Genomic DNA, 27,183 nt, shown 5'->3' on the forward strand with positions numbered 1-27,183 from the left:
CAAAATAATTCACAAACATTCAAATATTACATGAATATTTAAAAGTAAAAAAAGTAAAACAAATTCGTTTCGTTTTAAATACCACGGTTATGTTTTTGAAAATATTAAAACGAAAAGAATAAATCATTCTGGGGCTATTTTGATAAGACACTTAAAGCAACTATTCTTCTTAAAAACGTATGTACATTGCATTGCTTTGATATTGAGTAAACGACTCTGCAGACGTACATATATAATGCATGGTTTTGTGCATGCGAATTTTGGATTTCTCGACATTTAGCACATATTCTTTAAGTTTTATTTGGAAAATTATCGTAACTTAATATGGCAAGAAAGAATATCATTAACAAACAAAGAATATGAGACATTAAGAAAAAGAGATAGACTTTAAAAATCAACGTCATGACCACGTCATGTATCTTGCAAAATTGGCGGGAAATTCAAATATTGTACAAATATGAAGCCATTTTCTAATAGCCTAGCAACTATATATACAAACTGAATAAATAAACATGAACAAATATCACAAACATTTTACATTTAAAACACAGTCTTTTTTCCATTTCTCCTTTCCAATTTCATTTTGATTGTTTAATAATTTCACTATTCGGTTCGGAATTCTATGATCTATTATGTTCGTTTCGAACACGTAAATCGTAAACGTTTTATAAGTTGCATTCGCTTTAATTTCATTTCATTTGGCATCCATCATCATTGAACAGTTTATTATGTAAGTCAACATTATGAAATAGAATCACACAATTCGAAATTCGAATTCAACAATCGAAATTGAAGTACATCTAACTTAATATAAAATAAACCACATAAATGCCTTTTCTCACATTCGAGAAATTTAGTTTTCATTCATGGCCTTTGGTTAGTACATTAAAGCTTTAACATGAGGTACGAAGTAAGGGGACATAACCCTCTTGTCCTAGGATTAGCCTACTTTTAACAGACGATACTGACTAGCTTTTTGCTTGAAACATTTTAAAGCTTGCTTAAAGCTCGAGGTTTTTTTCTCTCTGTTCTTCATGCAATATATAACGTTTTCTCATTTAGAAATGTAGAACCAATATTATACAACATTTTTGCGTACCAATGAACACCATTTTGAGGTGCATTTTCCTGTTGCGTCGAGTGTAGGAACCAAGGTACATATTGAGATAAATAATGTAGTCCTCTCATTGGTGCGAAAACAGCATGGGCTAAATTAGCGTCGGACACGACAGCATAACACGAAACTACAACTCCGTCAACGACAATATTACCGTTCACAGTTAATGGCGCGTAAACACCTTGTAATGTTTTTTCACTAATTGTCACAACCCTAGTGGGACTTATGGCCCCCTTTTCCGATGACGTTATTAACACGTGATCACCTTCCATAATGTCATCAGCATACACTACGTCATACGACTCGAAATTTGAACTGTTCGTACCTGACGCGTATATCAAATGCTTAGACGTTAACGTAATATCTGTGTCGTCTTCTGTATGAAGGGTGAGATATTTCTCAAACTCCAAGTCATTTCTGTCTATGAACGCTATAACAGGACTATATTCCAATTGTCCAGCACTATTTATACTCAACACTTTATCTCCGACTGTCAATTGGCCCATGGTTTTCCAGCCATGTAAAGTTTGTACACTTCCGGTTGGCGGGAAACATCCTCCAATTTTTATGGCAACAGACGAATCTGAAAATAAAAAAAAAATAAGTGATAAAAAATAATGTGCACCATTTTTGCTCATCCGATTTGAATGGACTAATGGTGGCTTTATAAAACAAAGGCTCGATAGTTATTTAATTGGAATCGTTTGATAAAAAATGGTTTCAACCGAAAACTAGGAGTTGACTAAGTTCTCGAAAAAGTTTTATGTTAAGTTTACAACACACTGTCTTGTATAATATATTATGATATGATTTTATGGTATTTTTACTAGGTCTTTATGAAGTCTGTTAGATCATAAACACTGTTCAGCTATTTATTGATATCCTGGGGATTTATCAGGTGAGGCACATGATAACACACTTCAGAAATTTCACACGTTTAACAGTGGTTAATATGTCTAGGGGGTGTAAGAGTCTGTGTGTGCATGGTTGTAAATCCAATTAAATTCTTCTTTCGTACTTAGAAGAGAATGGTCGAGGTGTGGTGTCCGGTGCGGGATTGGCGATTAAGTTAAAAAAAAAAGTGCAAATCCATAGCCATTACTGTATAGGCCAAATTCATGAGATACAATCAGATCAATTTATGCCTGATCAAACAAATCAACCAAGATACAAGAAACATATTTGTTACATTTATCCAAAAAACCATAAAATTTCCTATAAATGTTGAATTCTATGTGTCAAGTAACAATTTCAAAGTCAAAACTCGACCTGTGGCCAGAAAGTCTTCATAAATCGAGCAGCTGGCATAGCGGATGAGATATGAGATTGAGGGTATGTTACTACACATGGATGGAAAATTAACAATAGGAAAATTAAATCGGACACATTGATCGTGATTGATGACAATTTCGAGTAGCAAGTCCAAGTAGGACGAAGTAAGGGTCCGGATACAATTCGGACACGATTCGTTTATTGTACCATATCGAGCAGTTCAAAACGTACACCGTACATCTTCCATGAAAGACTGCCATGTTCAATATGTATTTCTCAATTTCTTTATTTAGGGGAGGTGGATGTTGTGACAATCTAATAAATTTCATCCAGTTTTGGAAGCTGTATTAAATATTTTCCAGCAGAACTATGTATGGGGCTTGATCTGTAGTTTAAATGCTCCAACCTTCGAAGACATTTTTTGGAACAATAATATGGGTATACAGAAGTATTTAACACGCCCATGACATCGTCAAAATGTATACAGTATTTCACTAAGAATTTCTCACGTTTCATCTTCCAGTCACCGCACTCGTGACTTTCAAAAACTTAACGGGTTCACACAAAATGTGGCTGGTAAAACACCGGTACTAATTACCCGAAACGAAAGTCAACTAAAGTATAGGCGATGTTGTCTACATCATTATTGACTGTCGAAAAGGTTTTCGTGACATATGCATGAAGATGAATTGAGCTTGAATTGACCGATTCAACTAGACCAGAGGTCAGGTCAAACAAAATGGCGGAATTTGGAAAAGATCAGAGTCGTCTGCTCAGGTAGAATGTAACTGGTAACTAATAGAGATTAACCCGAGCTCCTGGCACCCCCTCACTATGTTTGATTTGCTTTTTAAGAGCTCAAAGGTCGAGTTAACAGGTAGAAAGCTTTGGGTGAACATCGGATTATATCTTGGTGTTGAAATGCACCGAAATACGTTAAAGCGTCTTCAGTATATACGTTTCACATTTAAAGAACACGCTTTCTCGTTTTGGAGTTCTGCACCGTCTGACCTACTAAAGTAGGACTCATGGTGACAAATTTGTACCTCCTTCTTGTCAATTAGATTTTGAAGAGAACTTGAAGGTGACGACACATTCTCGTGATTTCAAGTTATTTAAATAAATCTGTGTGTCGTTTGGTGCGGGTTGCAGAGCTCCGATCATGTACACATTTTAAGATGTAACCGCACTGCCTGTGTCAGAGCTTTCATAGATGGCAATGTGTTATGCCTGTTTACTTCGTTTTATCAAGGGGATTTCGCTTCCAAATGAAGCACTTGGCATAGCAAGAACCACTATTGATTTCCAACCCTTCGAATCATGCTATTCCCAAAACTACAGAAATTACTATAGAAAATGGTGATTGGTTGCCAATCACAGCCGAGGCACTTCCACCTATAGAAAAGACATCTATAGAAGTATAGGAAAAGAATTTCCTAGTTTGAGATATTTTTGAAGGAATTGTGCAATTGTCGTACATTTCTAATACTTCTGAAGACTATTTACATATATTAAAGACTCACCAAACCCCAAATCCCCAAAATGGCACATAATGGCACACTGTCCCTTTAACAACGTTCCAAAAATCTAAACAATGTTGAAATTTGACAATGAAGTTTTATGTAAACAAAAAGAAGTTAAGTGCCCCTCCTAAACACTTCACGGACCTAAAGTTTTTCGAGGCAAAAACTCAAATAAACAGGGCAAAGACTAAAGTTGGGAATTGTTGATTGACCAAACAAACTAACACTTAACAAGTTAGTAGAAATATCATGTTGATTCAAGACACAATTGACAATTTCTCTCGCTCTCATTAAAATCTGTCGAGGTTTTCACCCAAAAACTAGCCTTCCAAGCGTTATCTTTGATTTTTTATCTTTTGTCATTCAGTGAGGTAGTCACACAATATTTTGTCCTTGATTCGGAGGGAGTCACGGTGAGATAGACTCTTGTTCGCTAACCTGAAGGCACAGGGTTCAATCCCGGCGTAAGTCGAGATAATACCTTCGGATTTTTCAACACGGTTTCCCCTGTCAGTTAAAGGGGTTGGCATGGAAAAAGCGTCTCGTCGTTCAGATGGGACAATAAACCGAGGTCCCGTGTGCTTCAGACTGCGGACGTTAAAGATCCATCGACAGTTGAAAATCGAAAAAGAGCAGGCTAATGCCGCTGTCCTGGCAAAATTTCCCCCCTGCATGGCGTTGACCGTCTCCATTAGCCCACATGGTGCAGAAAGGTAGCTACATTCATTTCATTTTTCTTGATCTATGTAAAAACAGATATTGGATATTATGCCCCTGTATGTCTTTTTGGTGTCTTTAATTGTAATTCTATCAAAAAAAATTAAAAATGTTTCTGGGGTTCATTTTCAGATTTGACGATTAGATCTTTACGCCAGCCAATTCATAATGTTACAGACCCACATGTCATGGTTTATTTTCTCGCATATACGAACGATATTACAATTTTTTTTTATAATTGGGTAGTGGTTTTTCAATAACATTACTATCAAGATTGGCCCGCACGGACATTTCTAGTCTTCCAGGCAATAAAGTGTATAAAAAGTTTCATCAAAACTTGATAAATGGATTTCTGAAAATTGTGATGTTTAAATTATCATGTGTTTTACGTGGAACTGCATACTAATAGTATGCTATTCAGACTAAACAATAGTTTTTTTTCTTTGAGCAAGCCATAAAACACATTCCAGCATTTGTACAACGCTATTGATCAATGTGGTTGTTACAAATCACGGAATGTGAGGACAATAAACCGAATATATAATTTTCTACAAATATGGCTGTTTCAAAGGCCTAAGACGTTTTTGACAAAAGTTTAAAAGTAAACCAGACATTGAAATATTGTTTAATCCAATCACAAAGGTTACAGTTGATTTAACAATGGCGGAATAGCTAGGATACATTCAAATTGGTAGTACAATGGAGTGACCCGGTCCGTTATTTTCATCGTTACCTAACTCTGTTAACATGTTTTCTAAACACAAAACGACACACAAATACCAATATTTCTTTCAATGTTTGAGATAAACTTTTTGTTATGTAATTTCTTTCCTGTGTAGAAAAGGCGATAATTGCAGACGAGAGCAAATAATTACCCGCCAATTTGAACGTGAACGTTGGCAGTTGGGGTCAGACGTGTCAAAGTTGTATTATCTTGACTGAAAAGGAAATGACGTGCATTATGATATGAAAGGCCAGTGATTATCACCTCTAATTGAATTAAATATAATAATTCACTAAAAGTTTCTATCTTATTATAGTGGATATTGATATGATGATTAAGGGCGATAAGAAGGCGCTAATTGATATTATATTAAATTCTATCAGATATCTTCCAAAAGAAAGACAGAGCGACCTTTAATAGAGATTAATGCTAAAGAAATATTGTTAGTTTTGTATTTTTCCATATAAGCTCTCTTAGTTGATAACCCTTAAACAATACAATACCTAAAGCTAGTGTTAAATGCCTAAAGTGAATTTCACTAATAATTTAGCAAGAAGTGATCCTTTCCGACCTAAATGTGTGCTTTGTGATAACGCCGAATGAACAAAATTTCGCTTTAAAAAAAAGGAAAATCCTCATGAAAGTTTTTACCGTATTAGGACGTTATGGTGAACATAACGGTTGTTCTGCAATTTGTGAGCTCTTAAGAATTTCATAGATTCTGTATAATGATGGATTATATATATTATTATATTGTGGCGTTGTCGTTTCTTTCTAGTATTTATCGGTCTAATCAAGAAACCATGATTTTCAGTTGTTGGTCTTTTAATCGATGAGAATTTTGTATCAAAAATATGCATAAACCGTTTCTCAATTTATTTTTCTACTGAAAGTGTCGTGTGATATTTTTGTGAAAGAATGGAACACAGAACAGTTTCGAAACAATTTTGAAAAATTGAACGCGGAGATAATATCACTTTTTTATGGTCCAACGTGGAAATAGAATCGCCGTGATTTGTAGAAATAACTGTCATAAAAGGGGCAATATTCAAATTTATTTCAGTGTCCTTTGAACAATAAATTGTGTTAATTGAAATCCAATATTTTAGGTGAAACGTGTTAAGTCTATTTCATAAAAAAAGAACATATTTTTAATGAAATCATTTCTGAAGATAAATTAAAAATTAAAATAAAAACTATTCTTGAAATAGAGGTGCTAAGTGGAACTATGTAAATTATATAGATATCTATGATAATTAAGCGTCTATTAGTACTAGTATAATAACTGTCTAGGAACTAATTATATTAAAGGCTTAATGTCTTGGAATATATTTGGATGTTTCTTTTCAAAAAACACATATGGTATAATATATCATTGTATCAGGTTTAATATGGTTTACTATTCTATAGAAGCACTGGCCTGGGTCATAAGTACAGACGGTATAAAAGTCAATTAAATGTAAACAGAAGTTATCGAAATTAATACTCCTGGAGATATTTACAAATAATTCAAATATCCACTGCAATTGCTTCAGTGAGTTCATGAAAGGGGATCTATTCTGCCATGGACAAGAATACATGTATATATCAATTACTTCAACAGTTATTCGTCTTCATTAGCCCTATGGATGCAGAAAAGTAGGACGTTTACTTACAGGAATGAAACGGATTTCTTCACGAAATTGTTTTGGGTGACAATTTGGCATCAGTCAGTTTACCGGTGTCGCGACCAGTCAGTTTACCGATGTCGCGGTCAGTCAGTTTACCGATGTCGCGATCAGTCAGTTTACCGATGTCGCGGTCAGTCAGTTTACTCGTGACGAGGCCAGTCAGTCTACTCGTGACGCAGCAAGTCTGTTTACCGATGCTGACATTTGGTATTGCAATGACATAGGCGCATAATATATTTTTTTAAAGATTTAAAGAGGGTTCTAGTTATATGCGTAAAATGGGAACCGTTGATACCGGACTCTAAATCTACAATACTCGATACAAATATAATAGACTAAAAAACTATTTTAACAAAATTTTGACTAATTTTGATCATAAGGAAATATTGGCAAACTTTGTTGGTTGAAACTCTGACTATTACCAGAAACAATACCTTTATTACAAATATTAATATATCTTGTATTTCCTCTACAATGGGTTGTTTTATTGTCACATGGCGTGATGTGAAATACAATATTGATTCTTCCTGAAAATGGTTCCAATATAATCGATTGGCATTATTCCTTTGAGAAAAATATGATTCTGTACTTAGGATCTATTGGATTCTTCTTGGTTAAAACTATATTCAGTATACATATCAGTGTATTGTTCTTATCCACACAAATACTTGCATGGGGCAATCTGTCCCAGAAATGGAAATTCAGCCGATTGGCTTGAAGAAGCAAATTCTTTTCGTATCATGGGTGCTGCGAGCTAGTAAGGGTGTAGATGGGAACACCATCCCCTTCGCGATACGACATCACATTAACGAACTTAATAAGTCATTAGGCTATCAATATCGCATTCAGGTACTCTTTGGTGGGTACTGCTAGCGATACAAGCCCCCTTCCCCACCACGTTCAAGGACACGAAATATTCAGAGACTGGCATAAAGCGAAACTCTGGTAGGCTGCTATTTTCGAAATTTGGTACTCGTGGATTCATGCATTTGATCTGTTCCCTCTTTTTCAAAAACACGACATCACGTTCAGAGATACCATCACATTAATAGCGTTACTGTGATATTATTTTCGCAGCAGGAACTTGTAAGTTCGTTATTCGGATTAAGTTTACCTAAGATGCGGTTTGGGGGGGGGTTTCCCGGTATTGATACAAAGATTAGATTAAGGTGTGTAGACTAATTAGTTTTATCTCCAACTTTTATTTCATATTATTTACCTTTATCTTATTCTGTTTTACTAATAAAAGATTCAAATTTCTGTCAACTTTGATGTTTCAATCAAACTTAAATACTGCACGACATTCGCGTGCTTTTGTTCTATATTTAGACCATCATAAACGCCAAATTATGGCATTTTCTCACTCACGAAAAAATTGTATCGCAAGTAGCGTGGGTATGATTTCCAGTCAATGAGTCTGACTTGAACTATTTGTGACCACATTACATTCCGAGCTTACATTTAAACGATCCATGATTACGATGATTGGAAAATGAAGCCGAACTGATAATCAACAAAGTGTTCGGTAAGTAAGAACGTCGGAATTTGAATCAAGTTAGCAATGGAACGGCGTGTCATATCCGTCTTTTAGTTTGCTGATTGAGCTTATGAGCATATCGTCATGCAGTGGGCAAAGAGGCAGTGTCCCCTCCCCCAAAATGTGGCCCCTGCTCGCCCCCTCACGCAACTGCAAGGTGGACATTTTTGTGGATTTTAACCAGGCACATGGTATCTAATTTATTACTCATCACCACCTGAATGGAACCCAAGGCTCATGAAACAAGAAAATAGATCAAAATCTCAATAGTTGATAAGCATCTGATTTTTCAAAATCATGCAAAAAGGTAGCATCAAATGACACTATGGACCAACATTCTCGATAATCCAAGCCGACTTGTTATTTCAAATCAAAGATGCATATTCATTCAAATTTAAGTATTTACTGTTATACGACCGGTTTACAATGTAAAACAGTACAAATCACGGTGAGTTTCTACACGAGCATAATCAAATAAATGTGAAATAGATGACATTTGGTTGGGTATTTAACACAAGCATGTTACAGCATTAGAATTGTTATGTACACCCGTCATTATGGCGACAATTTTAATTACACGCCATATTTTACATTATTCTACATTTTCTTCGTGTTTGTTAGTCGTAACATTTTTTCAAAACATTTCTAGGCAAGTTTCACTACATATGTCGAATGGGACAAATACCGCAGTTGTATTGTGTTGGACACGAGAAACTCATATACACTGTCTTTTGGTAAAGTTGTATATCCGTTCGACCAATCATACCTTAGTTTCAGAAACAGGAATTTGTAGCTTACATAATCAGTAATAGTGTTCATAGCTCATCGTCGAAATTTGAGCCTTCAAATCCATGTGTATCCATAATTATTCACGTTTGAAGGTTGAGCCAAATATAGAAAAGAGTTTGGGGTATATTTGAAGGGATTATGCGATTTTCGTGCGTTTTAGTATCTCTTAAGAAAGCACAATAAAGACCCAAATCGATCCCCGAAAATGCCGACTGTTCCCCTTTAATATGAACTGAAAAGCAGAGTCTTCGTTGTGTCCTTTAGTACATGTATTGTAAAATGCCAACGGTTTTATGGTACACAAAAACTATCTTAGGGCCGAACGTTACTTGCTTTTAGAAAATAAATTGATCAATGAACTCCATGGAGATCTAGCTAGAATCCGTTTGAATCCCGTTGAAGCAGTAAATGCACAAGTTTCATCGACTGGTTACGTTAGCAATAAGACGAAAATAGTATTTCCAGCGCATAAACATTCTGATATGAATATGAACATTCTGATGAGTTCATTTTTATGAAAATTAAAGGTTATAAAATTGTGATATTTTGTATAATATTCATTGTTTATTGGAATGGAAACCTCAGAATGACGGCGTGAGAAATCAATGGGCGGACGTCGGTAGGCGTAGAGCAGAACACCTTCTAAATCAGTCAAATAAGAAGATTTAATAGAGCAATGTTTACCGAGGACGAGAGGCGACGTGGGTCGAATTCAATAGAAATATAAAATATATTCTTTATTCTTCTTTTACTGTTTATATTTAACAGATATCGGATCTTAAACAAACTCAAGTCGACAGTACGAAATAAACACACCCCATCAAATATCTTTTGAATAATTCTTATTAGTCAAGTTGGGGTTTGAAATCTGATCTAGTCTGTCAATATACTAATTGTAGCGGAGGTCACCAGCCTGACCCGTACAGAAACTATCATAATGGCCGCCTAATCCCATGTTTAATAACATCCATTATCATCCAATCACCAAACAGTTTCTTATTCACTGCCGACAGTGGTGCTATCACGCGCTAAAGCGACATCTAACGAGTAGAGTTAGTGTTAAAGACACACCTGTGTCAAGCAGGTAAAATAGCGTCACATTTCCAGCACCGTTTGAACTTCACAGTTCTTACCTAAAACCACTCAGCATTCTGAACATTTTTGTCGCACAGGCTATAAATAGATCCACCTTTACAAAGATCAGACTCAGGAAGGTGCACTGAAGATCTTTGGCGATCGGAAGCTTGGTTACCAAACTACTATGAGAGTGGAGGAGATTGCTTCAAATTCACAAGGCTAAGTTAAATGGAATTTGATCATATTTTCTGTTAAGTAAAAGAACCGATCCAGTCTCAATTCACCTTAAAAACCACATAGTACGGGATCATTGGGTATATTTTAAGTTATGACCCAACAGAAATTCTACAAGAGTAAAATCTGTTACTGCACCATGGGGAAATTTGAAAAGACCAAAATTTATTAATCTAAAAGGGTAGATTTGTATTAAAATAAAATGTAGCTCTTACCTGATTTAACAGAACAATGGATATGACCACGTGATTCATAATACACCCAATCAAACCCAGCCTCGACAGCCAGCCTAGCTAACATACCATACTTGGATCTATCTCGATCCGAAGTTGTAATATCTACAGCTCTTCCTTCATAATGTAAGGAATCTTTAGCATGTGAGTTGGGCGAATCGTCCCAGGCTTCTGTAACACGTAATCGTACATCTTTCCAGTTATTCATCACGCTGACAGCCAGTGAGTTCAGTTTATCTTGACACCTCTGGAATATAGAACAATATTTTGTTTTAATTCTCGTTAGACAAAAAGGAAAGAAGAAGAACTATTAAATAATGAACAAAAAAAAAGTAACACCAATCACGGATAACAATTTTGAGATTTCTTGCAACTGATTAGTGGTAATGATCAATCTTGGCCCATGAGTGCCCAATGAGCAAAAGGACTTGTGCAAGGGCACAAGACGTGAGACCAGCATCTTTCGACCAGAAGCCCATAGGAGTATCATGGTCGAAATAGGTAAAATTCGGTCGTATTAATGTTATCAATTTAGCTAATAACGTTTGGTTGAAAAAAAAAGTCAAATTTATTAGTTCGACATCTTTTAAAGGGATTGTTAAGAGGTTTTCTAAATTTTTTATGTGTATCGGGGACACTGATAGTATCAATTTGCACCATTCCAATTGTCACTCCGACGTCTGTGGTTTTTGCAATTCCACTGAAACTAACGCGTTTTATTACGTCATGAGCAGCTACTATTATCTATGCAGTTACCATCTATCGAAGTAAAAAAATGCGTTAGTTAGATGCTATCAGTGTCCCCGATACACAAAAAAAGTTTAGAAAACCTCTTTACAATCCCTTTAAGATGACAAAGTGTATAAGTAGTCTTGATTCGGGTTGAGGCCAGAGGAAAATTAGAAGCTACTACATCTCTACCACTAGTTTCCCCTTCCCCCCTTATATTTTTACTCAAAAGAATCCAGATTCTTCATATAAAAACAACGCCATTGATATTCGTAGAGTACAACAGACAAGGACAGGTTTGATTCTAGAAAAGATGATCTAAATCCTGTAAACCACAGTCTAACCACAAGGTTACGTTGATCTGCTAAACGAGGCTGAAATAATAGGTCTAGACAGAATTATAACGCTTAATTTGATTGGTTCACTGATCTTTTTAACACGTTTTATGATTGGGTCAATGATCTTATGTAATAATTTGTGAATAAGAGGTCTGATTACGACAACCGAAAATCAATGAATTATTACACGAGTTGCCTTTCCTTGCTTTTTATTTGATTTACTGTCCGATTAGACTTGTTAACTTGATCAAGAAGATTTCATTCTTACAGTTTGTCTCGTCTCGATTGTTTTTAAATTCCTTCTTTCACTATCAATCATTAGAGTATACAGTGGTCTGGTTGCTGGAAATCCTAGGCCGCCGTGACCACAGAAACTCAATCCCAGTTCTCTATCAGATTTATGATCAACATCAAGCCAGTGGGCTTTTGTTTTTTAAATTAGTGAAGCATTTGCATACACCTTGTTTTCTATGTCTTTCTGTGCCCCAGACTTGGGCACGCTAAAGATCCCCAACAATATTTTTAGACTTCTGTCGGGAAAACAATGCCCCATATTTCAAAATACATCGTATTGCCAGCCATTAGTTGTCTCATAAAGCAAATCTGTTAGGGTACCCCATTTCCTGATATTTCGAAATATGTCATCAGAATCAACGTTGAGTCACATTGATAATGTCATCTTGGTAGTAGATAGACCCACGTCACAATTTGATACCACTTTCTTGTAGATTGGACAAACTTGGGCGCGGCATGATTGACACACTGTTTTGAGAACCAAGATTTCTAAAAGAAAGACTCTCAAGATCTCTCAGAGCTGAATAGGAATCGATAGTAGATGGAATCATTGGTGTTGATATAATGTTGAAATCCTATTACTAGTGTTAATATAAGACTGACCCAGGGTTATGATCTGTAACTACCGCGCTCTATCTTATAATTTGTTAGTGATATTAAAAATGTCTCGCCAGTATCATACTAAAACAAACACTTCATCGTATAATCATTATTCAATATCTCTTCTCTCTACAGTCTTTATAGCAGTTTTATTTAGACATCAATTCTCTTTAAATACGATGACTCAACTTATGGACTTTTAAAGGCACGTTACCTGCAATCCTTTTCAATATACAAAGATTGCCAAGTCACTGGTGGGTATAAAATCCCAACTGATCAACTAAAAGGTCAACCGGGAGTAAAATATTGCGCTATTACTTTTTTGTCGGTGCGGTTGGTTGGTATCTTTACCCACTCTCAAGTCACTGTCAAGCACTAGTAATTTTATAAAGCTGCTTTCTGGGGTAATGATTTTGTAAAAGTACAAATGAGCAGGTTGTTCGAAAGGTTTGCGAAAACAAATCAGGTCGTGTGACATTGGTTGAAGGGTCTTTGAGAAAACCAGAAAAAACCGTACCCATACTAGGATATCCTGTTATATTCTCAAGACTTTGTCTACAACTACTGGTAACAGCGGACATTTGATGGATTCGTCTATGAAAGTTTCGCTTTCTTCTCCAGAGTTAACACTTTTTCTGGAATTTCAGATGCAATCATTTTTGTAGACTGACATAAACTGGTGAAAGCGTTTCGTTAAAAATCAAATAATTACCAATGATGATTCGAGATTTCCTCTTTGAAAACAGTGAAAATGGAGAAACACTCGTATAGTTACATCTACGAGACAAAAAGATGTCGGGTAAATAAATCTTCCATTGCCTTTGGACACATATTTCACAAGGGGTAACAACTGCATCTATGACAAAACTGACGATAAAAAAAACCGTAGTCAGATAAAGATAGCTCTCTTCACTCTAATGTGCATATAATTTGAAAATATAACAAGCTGCATCAATTCCACTACCAAGAGGCGGATTAACCTATAAGGCAAACTAGGCAGTTGCCTTTCGGCCCATGGAAAATTTGGCCGATGACAAATTTTTAACAGTAAAAATTATCAAACAGTTAAGAAATTTCCTCAGGCCCATCGAAAATTGTTCAACTAGGAGCGTGATGTGTGAGAATCGACTAAATTGTTTGAGCCTAATGGTGATGAATGCCGATATCGTACATACGACTGATTCTGATGAGCTGATTGATCTGTTCCTGAAAAAAAAAATCGCAAACTTCCTGCCATAAAAATGTAATCACACCATGCACCCAACCTAAAATGAGAAATTAGGCCCTCTACCGTCCGTTTGCCTAGAGCCCAACAAGTCCAAAATCCGCCACTGCCATTACCAAGTTGAAAATTTGTGAGTAATTTGAAACAGAGTGGCGAGTAACTTTAAGAGAGTAACGTGAGTTCTATTTGGTATGTCAACAAGGAGTACGAGGGGTTATAGCAGTGTTACACTGGTCAGCGATATTATATAGCCCTGGATCTATAATACTCTACTTTCCCCAGTCAATATCATAACTTGATTAAACACACTTTAATCATAGGCTTGTCTTAGATACAAACTCTGGTTTAAGACGTCTATATAAATTTTACTAGGAATAAAAGTATCTGTATCAGAGATACTGATGCACTAACTTCGAAAATGTTTTTTTTCGGATTGCACATTTGTCTATGCTGCAGACCCGAAGAGAGGCTTGACTGCTGGAGGGGCAAGCAAGTAAGACGATTATCAATGTCAAGGCTCAAATGTGCATTGAATATTTGCACCACATTTTTGCAAGTACTGTGACGGGATGACATTTCTTTCCAGAACGATTTAAAAATCGTGGCAGTGCTTGTTAGATCATCCAGAGCAAAGAAAAGACTTTTTCCGCCAGTTAGTTCCGTTAGTGCCTCGAAATAATATACATTATAATAATATACATTATTAAAGGCTTCTCACAATTACTCAAGCATCAAGAGAATAATAAAGAACTAATATTCTTCAAGCCAGATACCTTCACTTTCTAGAATCGGTGGAATGTTGTTATATTTACCTCTATTCATTACGTGTTCATTATTATTTATCTGGGCAGGTAAACCACTTTACCTCAAGTGCCTGTGGGAAATATGATCTAGAAAAAGTCTACATAAACTGGGGGCGTGTCACATACACCTTTAATATACAATAGTTATAGCTTATAACTGACTTTGACCTAAGCTAATTATTCGGATACGTACCTTACGCTTATAATGCATATAAAAATAATACATCGCACCGAAAGCTCTAAATGTTTAAAATAACTATGCAGATTCCAGATGATTTTAGACATTTCTCTTATAGCTTTTTCAACAATTTACTTTTAATAACATCTATTAATCATGATCTTAACTTGCAATGAATCTACAATTTATAATCATACAATCTTAAATTGTCGTGGTGATCTTTCATTCTAACGTTGTGATTGTTATTGTAATCAGTCATTATGAAATTGCAGTTGTTGTTGTGACTGGTCATTCTTAAAATTGTCGTATAGTGGTCTGTCATTCTAATATATCGTTGAGTTCTATCATTCTAAAATTTTGTTGTGATGTTACATTCTAAAATTGCGGCTGTTGTTGTGGTCATAAATTCTAAAATTGTCGTGGACATTTATTCTAAATTTGCGGCTGTTGTTGTGATCAGTCATTCTTACAATTGTCGTTGAGTTCTGTCATTCTAAAATTTTGTTGTGATCCATAATTATTCATGTTTGAAAGTTAAAAATTCGACTCGAATTTTAGTGAAACTATAAATTATGTCATATATAAAAACACATTATATGGAAATAGACAGTGAAATTTCTAGTTTGAGGTATATTTGAAGGGATTATGCGATTTTTGTGCGTTTTAGTACTTCTTGAGACTATTAAAGCACATTCAAGACCACAAATCAATCCCCGAAAATGCCGACTGTTACCTTTTAAAGAAAGATATCAAATTATGACGACAAGCCAAATGGTATTGTGCGATAGTATATAGTATTATATGGCATTTCGAAAAAAATGCTTTTACCCTTAAATATAGTCTTTTTCGAAACATACAGGCCTATGTGTTGGTAATGAAAACGACGAACAAATAAAAATATGTCCCATTCTATATAAATGTATGAAATAAAGGGGAAAGTTTGACAGTCTAACAAGAAGAGTAAGGGGGTACTCGTCAATTTATTTACTTAACGGTAATTCTATCCAATAACACATACACGAATAATGATGAAAAATTTAAAGTTGATTTTAATTCGAGTGGTTTCAGCAAAGGGGAATAATTCAATAATTTGTTCAGCAGACGAGATTACGGGAATTAAATTACCAAAAGTCAATTCTGCCTCTATTTAAGTACAGACGAGCGACAAAGGGCCGTATTTGTTTTGTAAAAAAGGGCTATTATGTTGTAATAAAAACATGTCAATGAAGGTTGCCGATTTGGTTACCAAATAAAAACCAGTGTATTTTATTTCTTTGTCATTGAATAATGACTAACATTTTAGGCTATTTCATTTATTCTGAACTCAACCAAAATCAAAGCAATGCTTCCCTCCACAAAGATTGGCAAATACAGTAGTGCCTTTGAGTATGGCCCTTTTTGTGTAATATGATTGCATTTACACGCGAAAGTAGCTGCACAAATAAACCCTTACTACAATTTGAATGTTTGTTGATGTTTCCAAAGTCGAAATTTATAGTCAAATTTACCTCCTTGCGTAGAGAGCTTTATTCACTATTTCCGGTCAATTAACTCCTTAAATGCCGCCATGTTTATTTCTACGCCATTTTGTTTAAGTTAAGAGGTCAAGGGTGATTAAGAAAAGCCTTTACAGATTTGAATATGAAGCGGTTAATTAAAATTCATTAACAAGGGAACAATTATAGGGCGATATTAGCATGTTTATGTCTTGATCTTGAACTACATACACACGAATGAAAGTTTAGTAATTTATTGCCCCCTTAAGGTATTTCTAAGGAAGATGTGCTAGTATTAAGATAATTTGAAGGCATATTAATTTGGGGAATTTGCGTCTCAATTTCAAACTGCTGTTTACATCCTGTAACCAAATTTCGTCACTTTTTGCCATACACTGGATTTGTTTCAATGCCATTCCATCAACATATTATCCAATCTCATTTTCAATTGACTGACTGAACGTTTTTGCGATGGAGTGAACATCAACATGCCAGAGCATGTCTACAGTGTAAATAATTACAGTTGAAACGTTGGACAATTAGCACCTTCTTACCAAATCCTACAATATCAAAATGGCCGCGAGGTTAAAGACTAAATTTCATATCTGACAAAACTATGATATATTAAATAGATAGTTGTGAACAAAAGGCCACGGCTTTTGATATTTAGTCTTTTTGATTGGTTTCATTCGCAGAAACGTGTGAATCGACGTCAAGCAGAGCTGTCAATCAAATGACGTGTACGACTAAAAGAAAAATGGCGGTGCGTCAAGAACTTCCTCGACACTATAACCTCTGCAATATTTCAGTTGGCTGTAAAAAGACAAAACAAAACTTTAGTCTCAAATCAAGAATAGCAATTGTCATATTTTAACAGTCGGGAAATTTTCCTTGCTTTTTTTCTTTTTCCAAATATTTCTTACGACAAACAATCTGGAAATGTCTCAATATGCAGACAAGAAAAATAAGTACTTGGGAACTTCAGACACGGGCTCATATAATTCGCTAGAGTGGGCTGAAGTTCACACACCCCGAAAGTCTGAGTAATATACTTATTCAAGTTTTGTTGGAAAATTTCAAATGTTTCATTAAGTGACTGCAAAGAACAGATAGAATGGTGAGCAAAGACCACAGGGCAGTTCAGCATTAAGATTTAGGGTTCTATCGGAATTATCCTGGTCAGGAAGCGTGTGATGATATTTTCCACTTCCTTCGTGACAAACAAAGCAAATCTTGAAACCAATCATCACTCAGTTTGGGGAACACAAAGATAAAATCTTTATTATAAACGTAAGTATCCTCTGTTTATGACAAATTTCAGAGATAATAGAAAAGGATTGGTTCCGCAAACATGGTATTCATGACTGAAATTGCAATTTACCAGATACTTAAAACAATGACACATCAACTACGTCGTTGATTTAACAATAATCAAAGAAAGATATCTGATTCACAATTCACACATTCACAGAATCGTACTAGCATTGCCCCCGAGAGGAATATCAATGGAAAAATCGGAAAGGAACAACATGGCCTGTGCGGGGGAGAGAGTGACTCAGTTATTAAGCAAATCACGGACGTATGCGTGAACCGGTTCATTAGCATGTTGGCGCTAATTTTTGTGTTATTTTTAATGAAGGCATTTTCTTTTCGAAGACGAAGTTTCTTTCCCTCATATTTTGTCTTCTGTTGTCACATTAATTATGTACCTACAGTTTTGAGACATCCTGCCAAAAAAGGGCAAGTTGTCCTGCTTAGCTGAAAGATATCAGAAGCCAATTCAAAGGGAGTTGAACAGTTTTCAATCAGATTTTTTGCTGTTGGCATATTACACATGTAATAGTCAAAGCTGTCCTTAGACGAATTCTTTCCAGAAAAGCGCAATTAAAGCTATTCCTGATCATATCCAATTCGACCAGTAAACAATATTTAATTGAATGTAAAATAGATTGAAAGCGATGTAGGCGGTGATTAATCATATTGAACCCTATCAATATATGCCACTTTCTAGCCCTCTTGAGACTTGTGTACAAGACATAATGAATTTACACAATACAAGAGGTTACCCGAGGTGTCATGAACGAGAACTTTCCACGTTGCACAAGTCAATTTGACATTGTACTTACAAATTCATCGAGACCACTGAGATTTCTTTAGAAAGACAGTGGTTTGAAGAGATCATAATTTCTGAAAGAATGGTGTACTGAATATGACCCGACGATTATAAAAATTCTAATAAATCATTCATAATATAACTAAATCACAGTTCGTATAGCAAATATATGAAAACAAATATAGCATTGCAAATTCATAATGCAAGGAGCAGTCTGGTTTGCAAATAGAGCTGAGAAAATTAGATGCTCAAATGAGAAATGTGTACATAATCCAAACTTAAAATATCTTGCCACAAAAAAGTATTATATAAACTCTAAATAATCAAATTTTCCATACTGCCCTTCCATAATTGCATTATACCTAACATGGAAATTACAAAACTGAAAAATTGCAAATGATCTTGTTCAATACCATGATACAAAATGATAGGACGATGTACACGTTCCTATATGACAATATCAATATAATTCTATCTCAACCATATGTGTTCCTGCTGTATTCTGTTACATCACAGAAAAAAGCAGCGGTCTGCTTCTCTGCTTCTCTATACCTTTATGGCTTAAATCAGACTCGAATAAATGGGATATCTATGGATATTCTGATATATTTTAGCTCAAACGTATCCACTGCCACCTTAGCGTTCTTTCAAACAAATTAATATTCGTCGGAGATCTCAATAGCAAAACTAATCATATAGTAACATGCAAAATAGATCAAGAGGCTAATATGGGGAGGGGGAGGCGCATGAAAACTTCTTGTAAAATGAAGAAAAGAAGAACCGTGAATGTAAGAGCATTGTATTCACCATATAAAATATATATCTCAGCAGGGAAATGTTCAACATATTTTCAAACAGGTAAACGGAAAATTAAATTGGGTTTTTATAGGCAGCCTATACTGTACTCGGAGTACAATAAAAGCTATCAGATTAATGCAAATTAACAAGCAATTTAAAGACAATTAACCTAATAATTAAATCATGTGCGTCTTGAATACATTATACTTGAATTTCTAAATAGTTTTGTCATATTTCATTCATAGATCTCTGCTAAATGAGAAATTATGACCATGACGTCATTAGGAATCCGATATTACCATCTACAGAGATGTTATCTTAATGTTTCAAATTAGCAAGTCTTTATACGATTTAAAAGAAAATAATTATCTGAAACATGCTAATCCTATTGTAAAGTGGATCAAGTATTTTGTTCATATACAATTTAACACAAACCAACCAAGGCGTAAAGCAGGGTGTTCTTTTGAAACCTTTGTTATTTAACCACGGTGTGAATGAATGTTAGTAATGTGCTTGTAGAACATTTAACTCTAAATGATGACACAAATTGATTATTATCACCATGTTCTGAGCAAAACAGGTTTGTAAATTTTTGTCATTCTAGACTGACTCGGAAATTTTAAACGTAACGTTTGTGACAAAATTCAACTAAGTTTTTAAAACAAATATTCATTTAGACGGACCATTGAATGTCGGTTTGCAATTTGGAAAATCGAAGAAAAATATTACATCTTACTCAAGTAAAAATAGGAAAAAGTAAAATAAAATTTGAAACTTGAGATAAAATTCAGTTGACATTTCACAAACGAAATCAACTTTGAAATTTTAAACTGAGCAACACTCTCTCTCTCCCGAATCAACATGTTTTGGGCAGTAATCGACAATATTTCAGACTAAACACCAGGTTCTATAGCGAGAATAAGATTTTTTGAGGAAAGGTGTGGGGCGTTTGTGTGGAGCAGTGCTTCGATTAATTAAACCTGGAGTTCCTAGAAATCGCAAAGGAAATACTAAGAGTGTCTTACGACTTTAAAACAAACTTTAGATGTGATTATGTTATCTTAAAAACCTTACAGACAGCGGTAAAGAATTCAATACGACAGTTTATGGCTTTATAACGGCCCTACAGTCTGCTTTTTTAAAAAATAAATTATTCAATTTTTCATTACGTTTTTTATGACTGATATCACAAATATGTTAGAAAATTTTTATAGGAAATTTATTTGTTGCTTTTGAAATTGCGTGGTTTTAATTACCTTTTGAATAATGTAAAGTTTAATTTTTTAAACCTAATTCACACGTATTCTCTTTATTAAGTAATTGTCAAAAATATTAAGTTCTTTGTTTGAGATCCACACTAAATGCTATCTCTGCAGAAACATCTAAATTGGTCTTATAACCTTGAAAACATCCCGATTTCGGAATGTGTTGAACACGTAGAGAACAGTTTTGTTAACCAAAGAAATTGATGAATTCATTTGGTGTATATAGGTTATTTTAAACTAAGTTTTTTTCAACAAAGGTCTAAAAGTACTTTTCTTATGGTACATATTTTTGAGAAAAAGACAAAGTTTCCCTTAGAATTTTTCAAAATATTTCATTGACCAAGTTTTTTTTTTGGAAGAAATACTATTTATTTCAAAATTACATTATGATCATATCTTAATTTTCGTTCGTTAAGTATAGTATATTACGGCGTGTACTCTTATTTTATTCAAAACGAAACAAAATGCGGCAACTAGGTTAACGACATGATATAGTGACTTCCGGTACAACGATATCTCCTAAGTTATTATATTTATGTAGAAAAATGAGATTTCGACATCAACAATTTCATGCCGATCAATTCAACACATTGGACAATGATTTCAAATCGAAATTTTTATATGAATTCAAAGTATATCATTGATAGTCTTGAACCATTGAAGGTAAAGGGAAAGTAAATATTGTTATCAAATCGTGATATATCAATGGTTGATATTTACAGCTGGTCGTTATCGACAGGTTTATATAAAAATAAACAATTCATAAATCACACTAATATCATAAATCACCAACTTCAATTCTTATAAATGTCTATTCTTTATAACCAGCAAGATGAAAATTGTCATGAACAATATTGGCCCAAGCTAAATTCTGTAGAACGAATATAGCAAAAATCGTTCTTTAAAAAAAACATAACGAAGCAACACACATATAGTTTGGAGGTTTATTTATATAATCTGCACAAACGTGACCATGATTATTTTTCGAATACGATAAATTACGAAAATCAGTCCGAAAACGGCCTATTGTCCGATTCGAATGACCAGACGCTTTTCCAAGTCAGCCTTTCAGACTTTTATTACTAGCAAGGCTCAGGTCTAGTCGTCTACTCGACGAATCACACCGAAAATTTCAAACGAAAGAGTGCAGATATAAATTGTGATATTACACCCTACATATAAAACTTCCCCTTTTTCATCAAACATAAAATTTTATGTAGGGAAATTTAACATTGGAGTGTGACTTTCTATAAAATGGTAGCTTGGCTTCGTTATCTCGCTCGTGAAATGCGATATCCTTGGTAAATTTGTTACCGTTTTCGACTAATATTGTCCTTTTATATGCAATTAAATATTATATATCGACAGAACAAAGACTAGTAAGAAGGTATTGGCGTTTCATTTGTTTGTTCACAGCTCAATTAAAATCTTAATAAAATCTATATTTATTAATTAGCACGTGGTTCATAGGTCAAGGGTCAAAGAAACCTTTGATAAAATTTTTGATCATAAAGGTATCGTATTAGAAATCTACATGCAAGGATCATGAAAAAGATTAACTAGTTAAAAATTGTTAAACTATGATATTGTGATCATAAAATTAAAAAGTCGACTTCGATTCACTTTGCCAAAATTGGCGATCTGAATTTGCCTTTTTTTTCAAATTTTAGCAGGTTATTGTTTAATTGAATCTATCAAGATTTTCATTTCATACAGTTAATAATGTCTTTGATGACGAAGAATTAGGTCCTTCAATATTCGGAAAATCGGTATAAATGTAATTTATATTTCCCTTGGTTTTTCAATTTATAACTGAGAATAATATCACCACGTTGAAATAGCGTAAAATGATACCGATTGGACCTTTGTAACACCGAATTTCTCTTTTTCAAGTACGAAAGAGGGGTAAGACAAGGAGACGTCATTATGCCTTTGTTCTTCAATATAATTGTAAATAGTATTTAATCGATACATTTTTCATAATATTAATGTATAACTAAATGATATCATTGCATCTGGGTTTACGTTAACATTAAATTACTACGCTAGTCGCACGCTTCGTTAAATGCAAATTCAATGAATAAAGATCAAATTGATTTAATTTGCTGTTCATTTTGTCTATTCATTAGCATGTATTCATTGTCCTAGATAAAACGACGTATTATCAAGATTGAGGTGACGTAACGTCTCGGGCCGTGATTTGTTCAGTCACGTAACGCCTCAATTGAGCCTTAGAATTGTTACGTAATGACGTCAATAAGTGCCTGAATGAAGTTGTGACGATATTTGCCATGTTTTTGATAATCGGTGAAAGTTAAGGTCAACAGTCCAAGATAATTATATAGATTGAAATTATCTAAAGTAAACTGTAACACGAATATTGTATAATGACCCATAGGGGACAGATCATACATTCACTTTCTCGGAGATACAATATTTACTCTAAAAAAATCAATCACAGGGCCTCTGGTGTTTTGTCTCTGTCAGCAGCGGGAAAACTCAGTACATGTGCTGCTCAAACGGATCCCACATTAGCATTTTTGATATGTGCTTTTGTACACTTTTTAATAAAAATTTGGCTCATGTGTAATGCTTTTCAGCTCAGTTGACAATTTGTCTGCCGGTACTAATATCTTACAATTGGGCAGAAAAGAGTCAAACTATTACATACTATTGCATTTGAAAGCATTTCGCTAATTTGAGAAACAACTCACAAGGTTAAGCCAATACCTTGAAAGGTGCATAAAAGACCTACCAAAGGTACCAGGACATAATGTCGAGGTTTGGAACCAGGAAAATATAATCATGACAAAGGTACGTGATAAGTGTAAGCTTGATTTACGTAAATGCTTTAACGGCGGACAATCTGCAATCACGACATAGGTACTTGAAAAGTGTAAGCTAAGTCCACGCATACCTCCCTATCACACCCCGTCACAGTCACCCTACTACATGAGCTAAAAGACTCTATGATAAATGATATGTAATAAAATTCGACTGTCATAAAAGGAGTGAAATTTATCTTAAGTCAAGATAAGAAAGAAAATAAATTGGATGATTTATTATACAGGTATATCTCGAGATACGTTTCAGTTGAGATGGGGTTTTAAAATAGGGGTCAATACATATGGTCCCTACGTTTTTCTATCTTTTTTATGCCAAGTGGATGCATGGAAAAGCTGAGCCTTAGAAACTTTAAAAATACTTACTCAGAATCTTCGAAGTTAAGGTCGGAATATTTTGGGCGTAACTTGGTTTGGAATTCGATGTTCGGAAGAATTTGCTATATTCATGGAAAACGACTCATATGTTACAATTGTTTCAAAAATAAGTACTTAAGTTAAAATCCTTGCATAGATTTTACCAAAATAATTTACCATTGACATTTTCAAGTGAATTTTCTATTCCTTTTTTTGTCTATACGAATCGTTTTTCCATCAGTAAGACTCAATTGTGGAAAAGCTATTCGAAATAATTTTTGCATTCTTCAGAATATTTTTAGTCGAGGAGATCAATTTTCAGTCATTGGAAATCATTTTTTCAATCAGTAAAAATCATTTGTGCAGTAAGAATCATTTTTCAGGCACTTGAAAATATTTTTCCCCAGTAAGAATCGTTTATTGGGTTAGAAATTATTTTTCAGTTAAAAGAAATCATTTTTTTTTCATCAGTAGAATCGTTTGTTCAATCAGTCAGTCAGTTAAATAATACATGTGTTAGCAAATTTGTGCTCAGGTTATCATTTATTTCGGCAATTGAATAATACAAACACAAGATACGAATAGGAAAAATATTTAAATTCGGTCATGACAAGCATAATCTTGTTTTATTATAAATAAAAAGAAAAAAAATCGTAGATTAAACTGATAGTGAATAAAAATCCTTGAATAGAAAAAAAAATTATGAATGAATATTTTTTCAACAAAAAATATTATGATAAATTATCGTGAAGCAATTATAATGTAGTTTTTATCAGGTAATAAATTTCGGGAGAGTAATTGACATTGATAATGTCTTATTAGTCAAAACCTAATAGATTGAAATACCTGTATTACTTAGTAACTGACTGATATACTCAATATTTCTCATAAATATAACAATCAAAACATACGATTAGAAAGGACTAATGCAAATGACATGGTCTCAGACGTTGCCAAAGAATTCCGAAAAACCAGTGCCTAACAATGGATGGACCCAAGAAGATATATCTCTACTGAAAAATGAAATCAGAAAAGATGCATGAATTTGGACAAGATCGCTTGCGAAAGCATGTCCAAAACAAAAACCTTAATATCCGTGTAATTTATGTATGATTATCATCTCTATATTATATTCATATTGTACATACCAAATTTTTGTATTAGGAGAGGGGTTATATTGTCGAAAGCCTGCACCACGATCCATGTGAATAAAATATGGTTTAAAAAAGACTTTTAAGCCATCAAATTGGTCTTCCTTTACATATTAGATCCTAATATTTGATATGTCTCGTAGGTATATATTCCAAAAAATATTAGATAAGATACTGGTAAAAATTTGTGATATAACGGTTCAAGAATTACAGGGATACAACGACAATTCAGAATTCCCAGCACCAAAAAAGTCCAATTTTGTGTAAAAATCCTTTACATTACAACGGGCGGACACGAGACGACAGAGGTTTACCTTCGAAATAAGTCTTTTCTTAATACGCTCCAATGTTTCAAAATATCAAGATCCTTATAAAGAAAGATATTCAATAATTTCAGAGGAAATTCCACAAAAAGGGAAGAGAAAGTATGAAATATATTGAGTGATATGTCTGGAAAGCGCCGAATATTTCTGCAAGTTTCAAACCGAATATTGCCACATAGTGTTTAGAATCCATTATCCCCCAAAACGTTCCCTTCTGTAACTTCCCTGTCACTTTTGACAGTTCTGTAAATTTTATTTCATGATATACAGATGAATATTACCTGTCTGAAATAAAGATAGGCCAACAATATTGAATGAAAATGGGTGAAAATTCCACCAAAATATTTAAAAAATCTACTCACCCTTGACATTAAATAATCCGAACCATCGCCTTCTTCATTTTTAAAAACAATGTCAGGATTTTCATTTTTCACAAGATTTTTGAATTTTTCACTGTTTCTTCGTATTTTCCCATCACTTATACCACTAGCACCGAGGGTATTTTCCGAAACGTTTGGTACGTGTTGTTTGAAAACTAAAGGTGTGCGTTTCCGTGGACGTCTGCGACTACCAGAACCTCGTCCAGGTCCACAGGCGTGTGTCAGTGACGTAATGAAAAGGAAGATAAATGTCCAAGAACACACAGATTGGAAGGAAAAAAACAACTTCATTTTGATTTTTAAAAATGGAAGCACAATTTATTCCGTTTCGTTTTTTTTTTTTTTTTTTTAAGTTAATTGCAGAATTTTAGGTTTCACACTTCCACTTAAGATACCAATTAATGTATGGAATAACAAACCGACCATTCTGAAAGTATATAGTTACATAATTTACTTAGAAAATTATCAAAACTGCCTAATTCATTTAAATTACCGTCTAAAGAATGCCAAAAATCAAAATATATTGAAATTTGGTTTTCGTTCGACTATATCTACAATGTCTATGTCAATCTCAAATCTTCCGTTCTGATTGGATAAACACTTGTGACATTCTGGTCTCTGATTGGTTGAAATGTTTAAAGTATTAAATATGTTTAATAAATGGTACAATAGATAGATCACGTGACCAGATATCTAATTACCCAGGTACTATTCTTGGGATTGATTCAGTTTATATTGATATCGGAGACAGGTAAACTTATATACTACCCATATATTTGAATATTAGGGTCGGGCTGAACCTATAACGCATGCCCGTAGTATACTCCTATGCTGATTTGTGACACGCAAATGACGCCGTCATTGATGGAACCACATCATGCCGAGTTCGATATATACCTCGTCAGCCAATATAGATTGAGTTACATTGTACATAAAAGTATCATTCGCATGCCCAAAACCAAAGATCCGAAATTATATCAAATTTACATCATATATCAAGTTAAACATGTTATTTTTAGCTCAAAAGTGTCATTCTCTTTGAAGCCAAGGAATCAAAATATACGCGAGTATGCATTCAAAGAGATTAGGCGACATGGAATTTACTTCTGAAGCTTGAAAAAAGTTTAATGCCGAACTAAACAGATACTTTGAAAATTGGGTACGAATCTGATTTAGCCTAACAGTAAGGTTTTCTAGAAGAAGAGACTATGTGCTATGGGGGAGTCACTGGTTTAACAAAATAATGTCTTGCACAGCTCTATTAGGTCCATGTCAGATGAAAAAAGAATTTCCAATTTAACATAGATGAAATAAGAATTTCCAATTTAACATAATAACCTTATACGACGAGACTCGAATTCATGTGCTATGGGGTTGTCGCTGGTTTGACAAAGAAA

At 34.3% G+C, this 27,183-nt stretch overlaps 1 protein-coding gene across 1 annotated transcript; it reads right to left on the minus strand.

The window, feature by feature from the left end:
• Positions 1-1,032: 1,032 nt before the first annotated feature.
• LOTGIDRAFT_121665 (hypothetical protein) lies at positions 1,033-26,077 on the minus strand (the record flags this gene model as incomplete). Its single annotated transcript, XM_009059106.1, has 3 exons — positions 1,033-1,700; positions 10,876-11,140; positions 25,769-26,077. 3 exons carry the CDS (start codon positions 26,075-26,077, stop codon positions 1,033-1,035), a joined length of 1,242 nt encoding a protein of 413 aa, XP_009057354.1.
• Positions 26,078-27,183: the final 1,106 nt, after the last annotated feature.

This window comes from Lottia gigantea (assembly GCF_000327385.1).
Source record: "Lottia gigantea unplaced genomic scaffold LOTGIsca_37, whole genome shotgun sequence".
NCBI classification, from domain to species: Eukaryota; Metazoa; Mollusca; class Gastropoda; family Lottiidae; genus Lottia; species Lottia gigantea.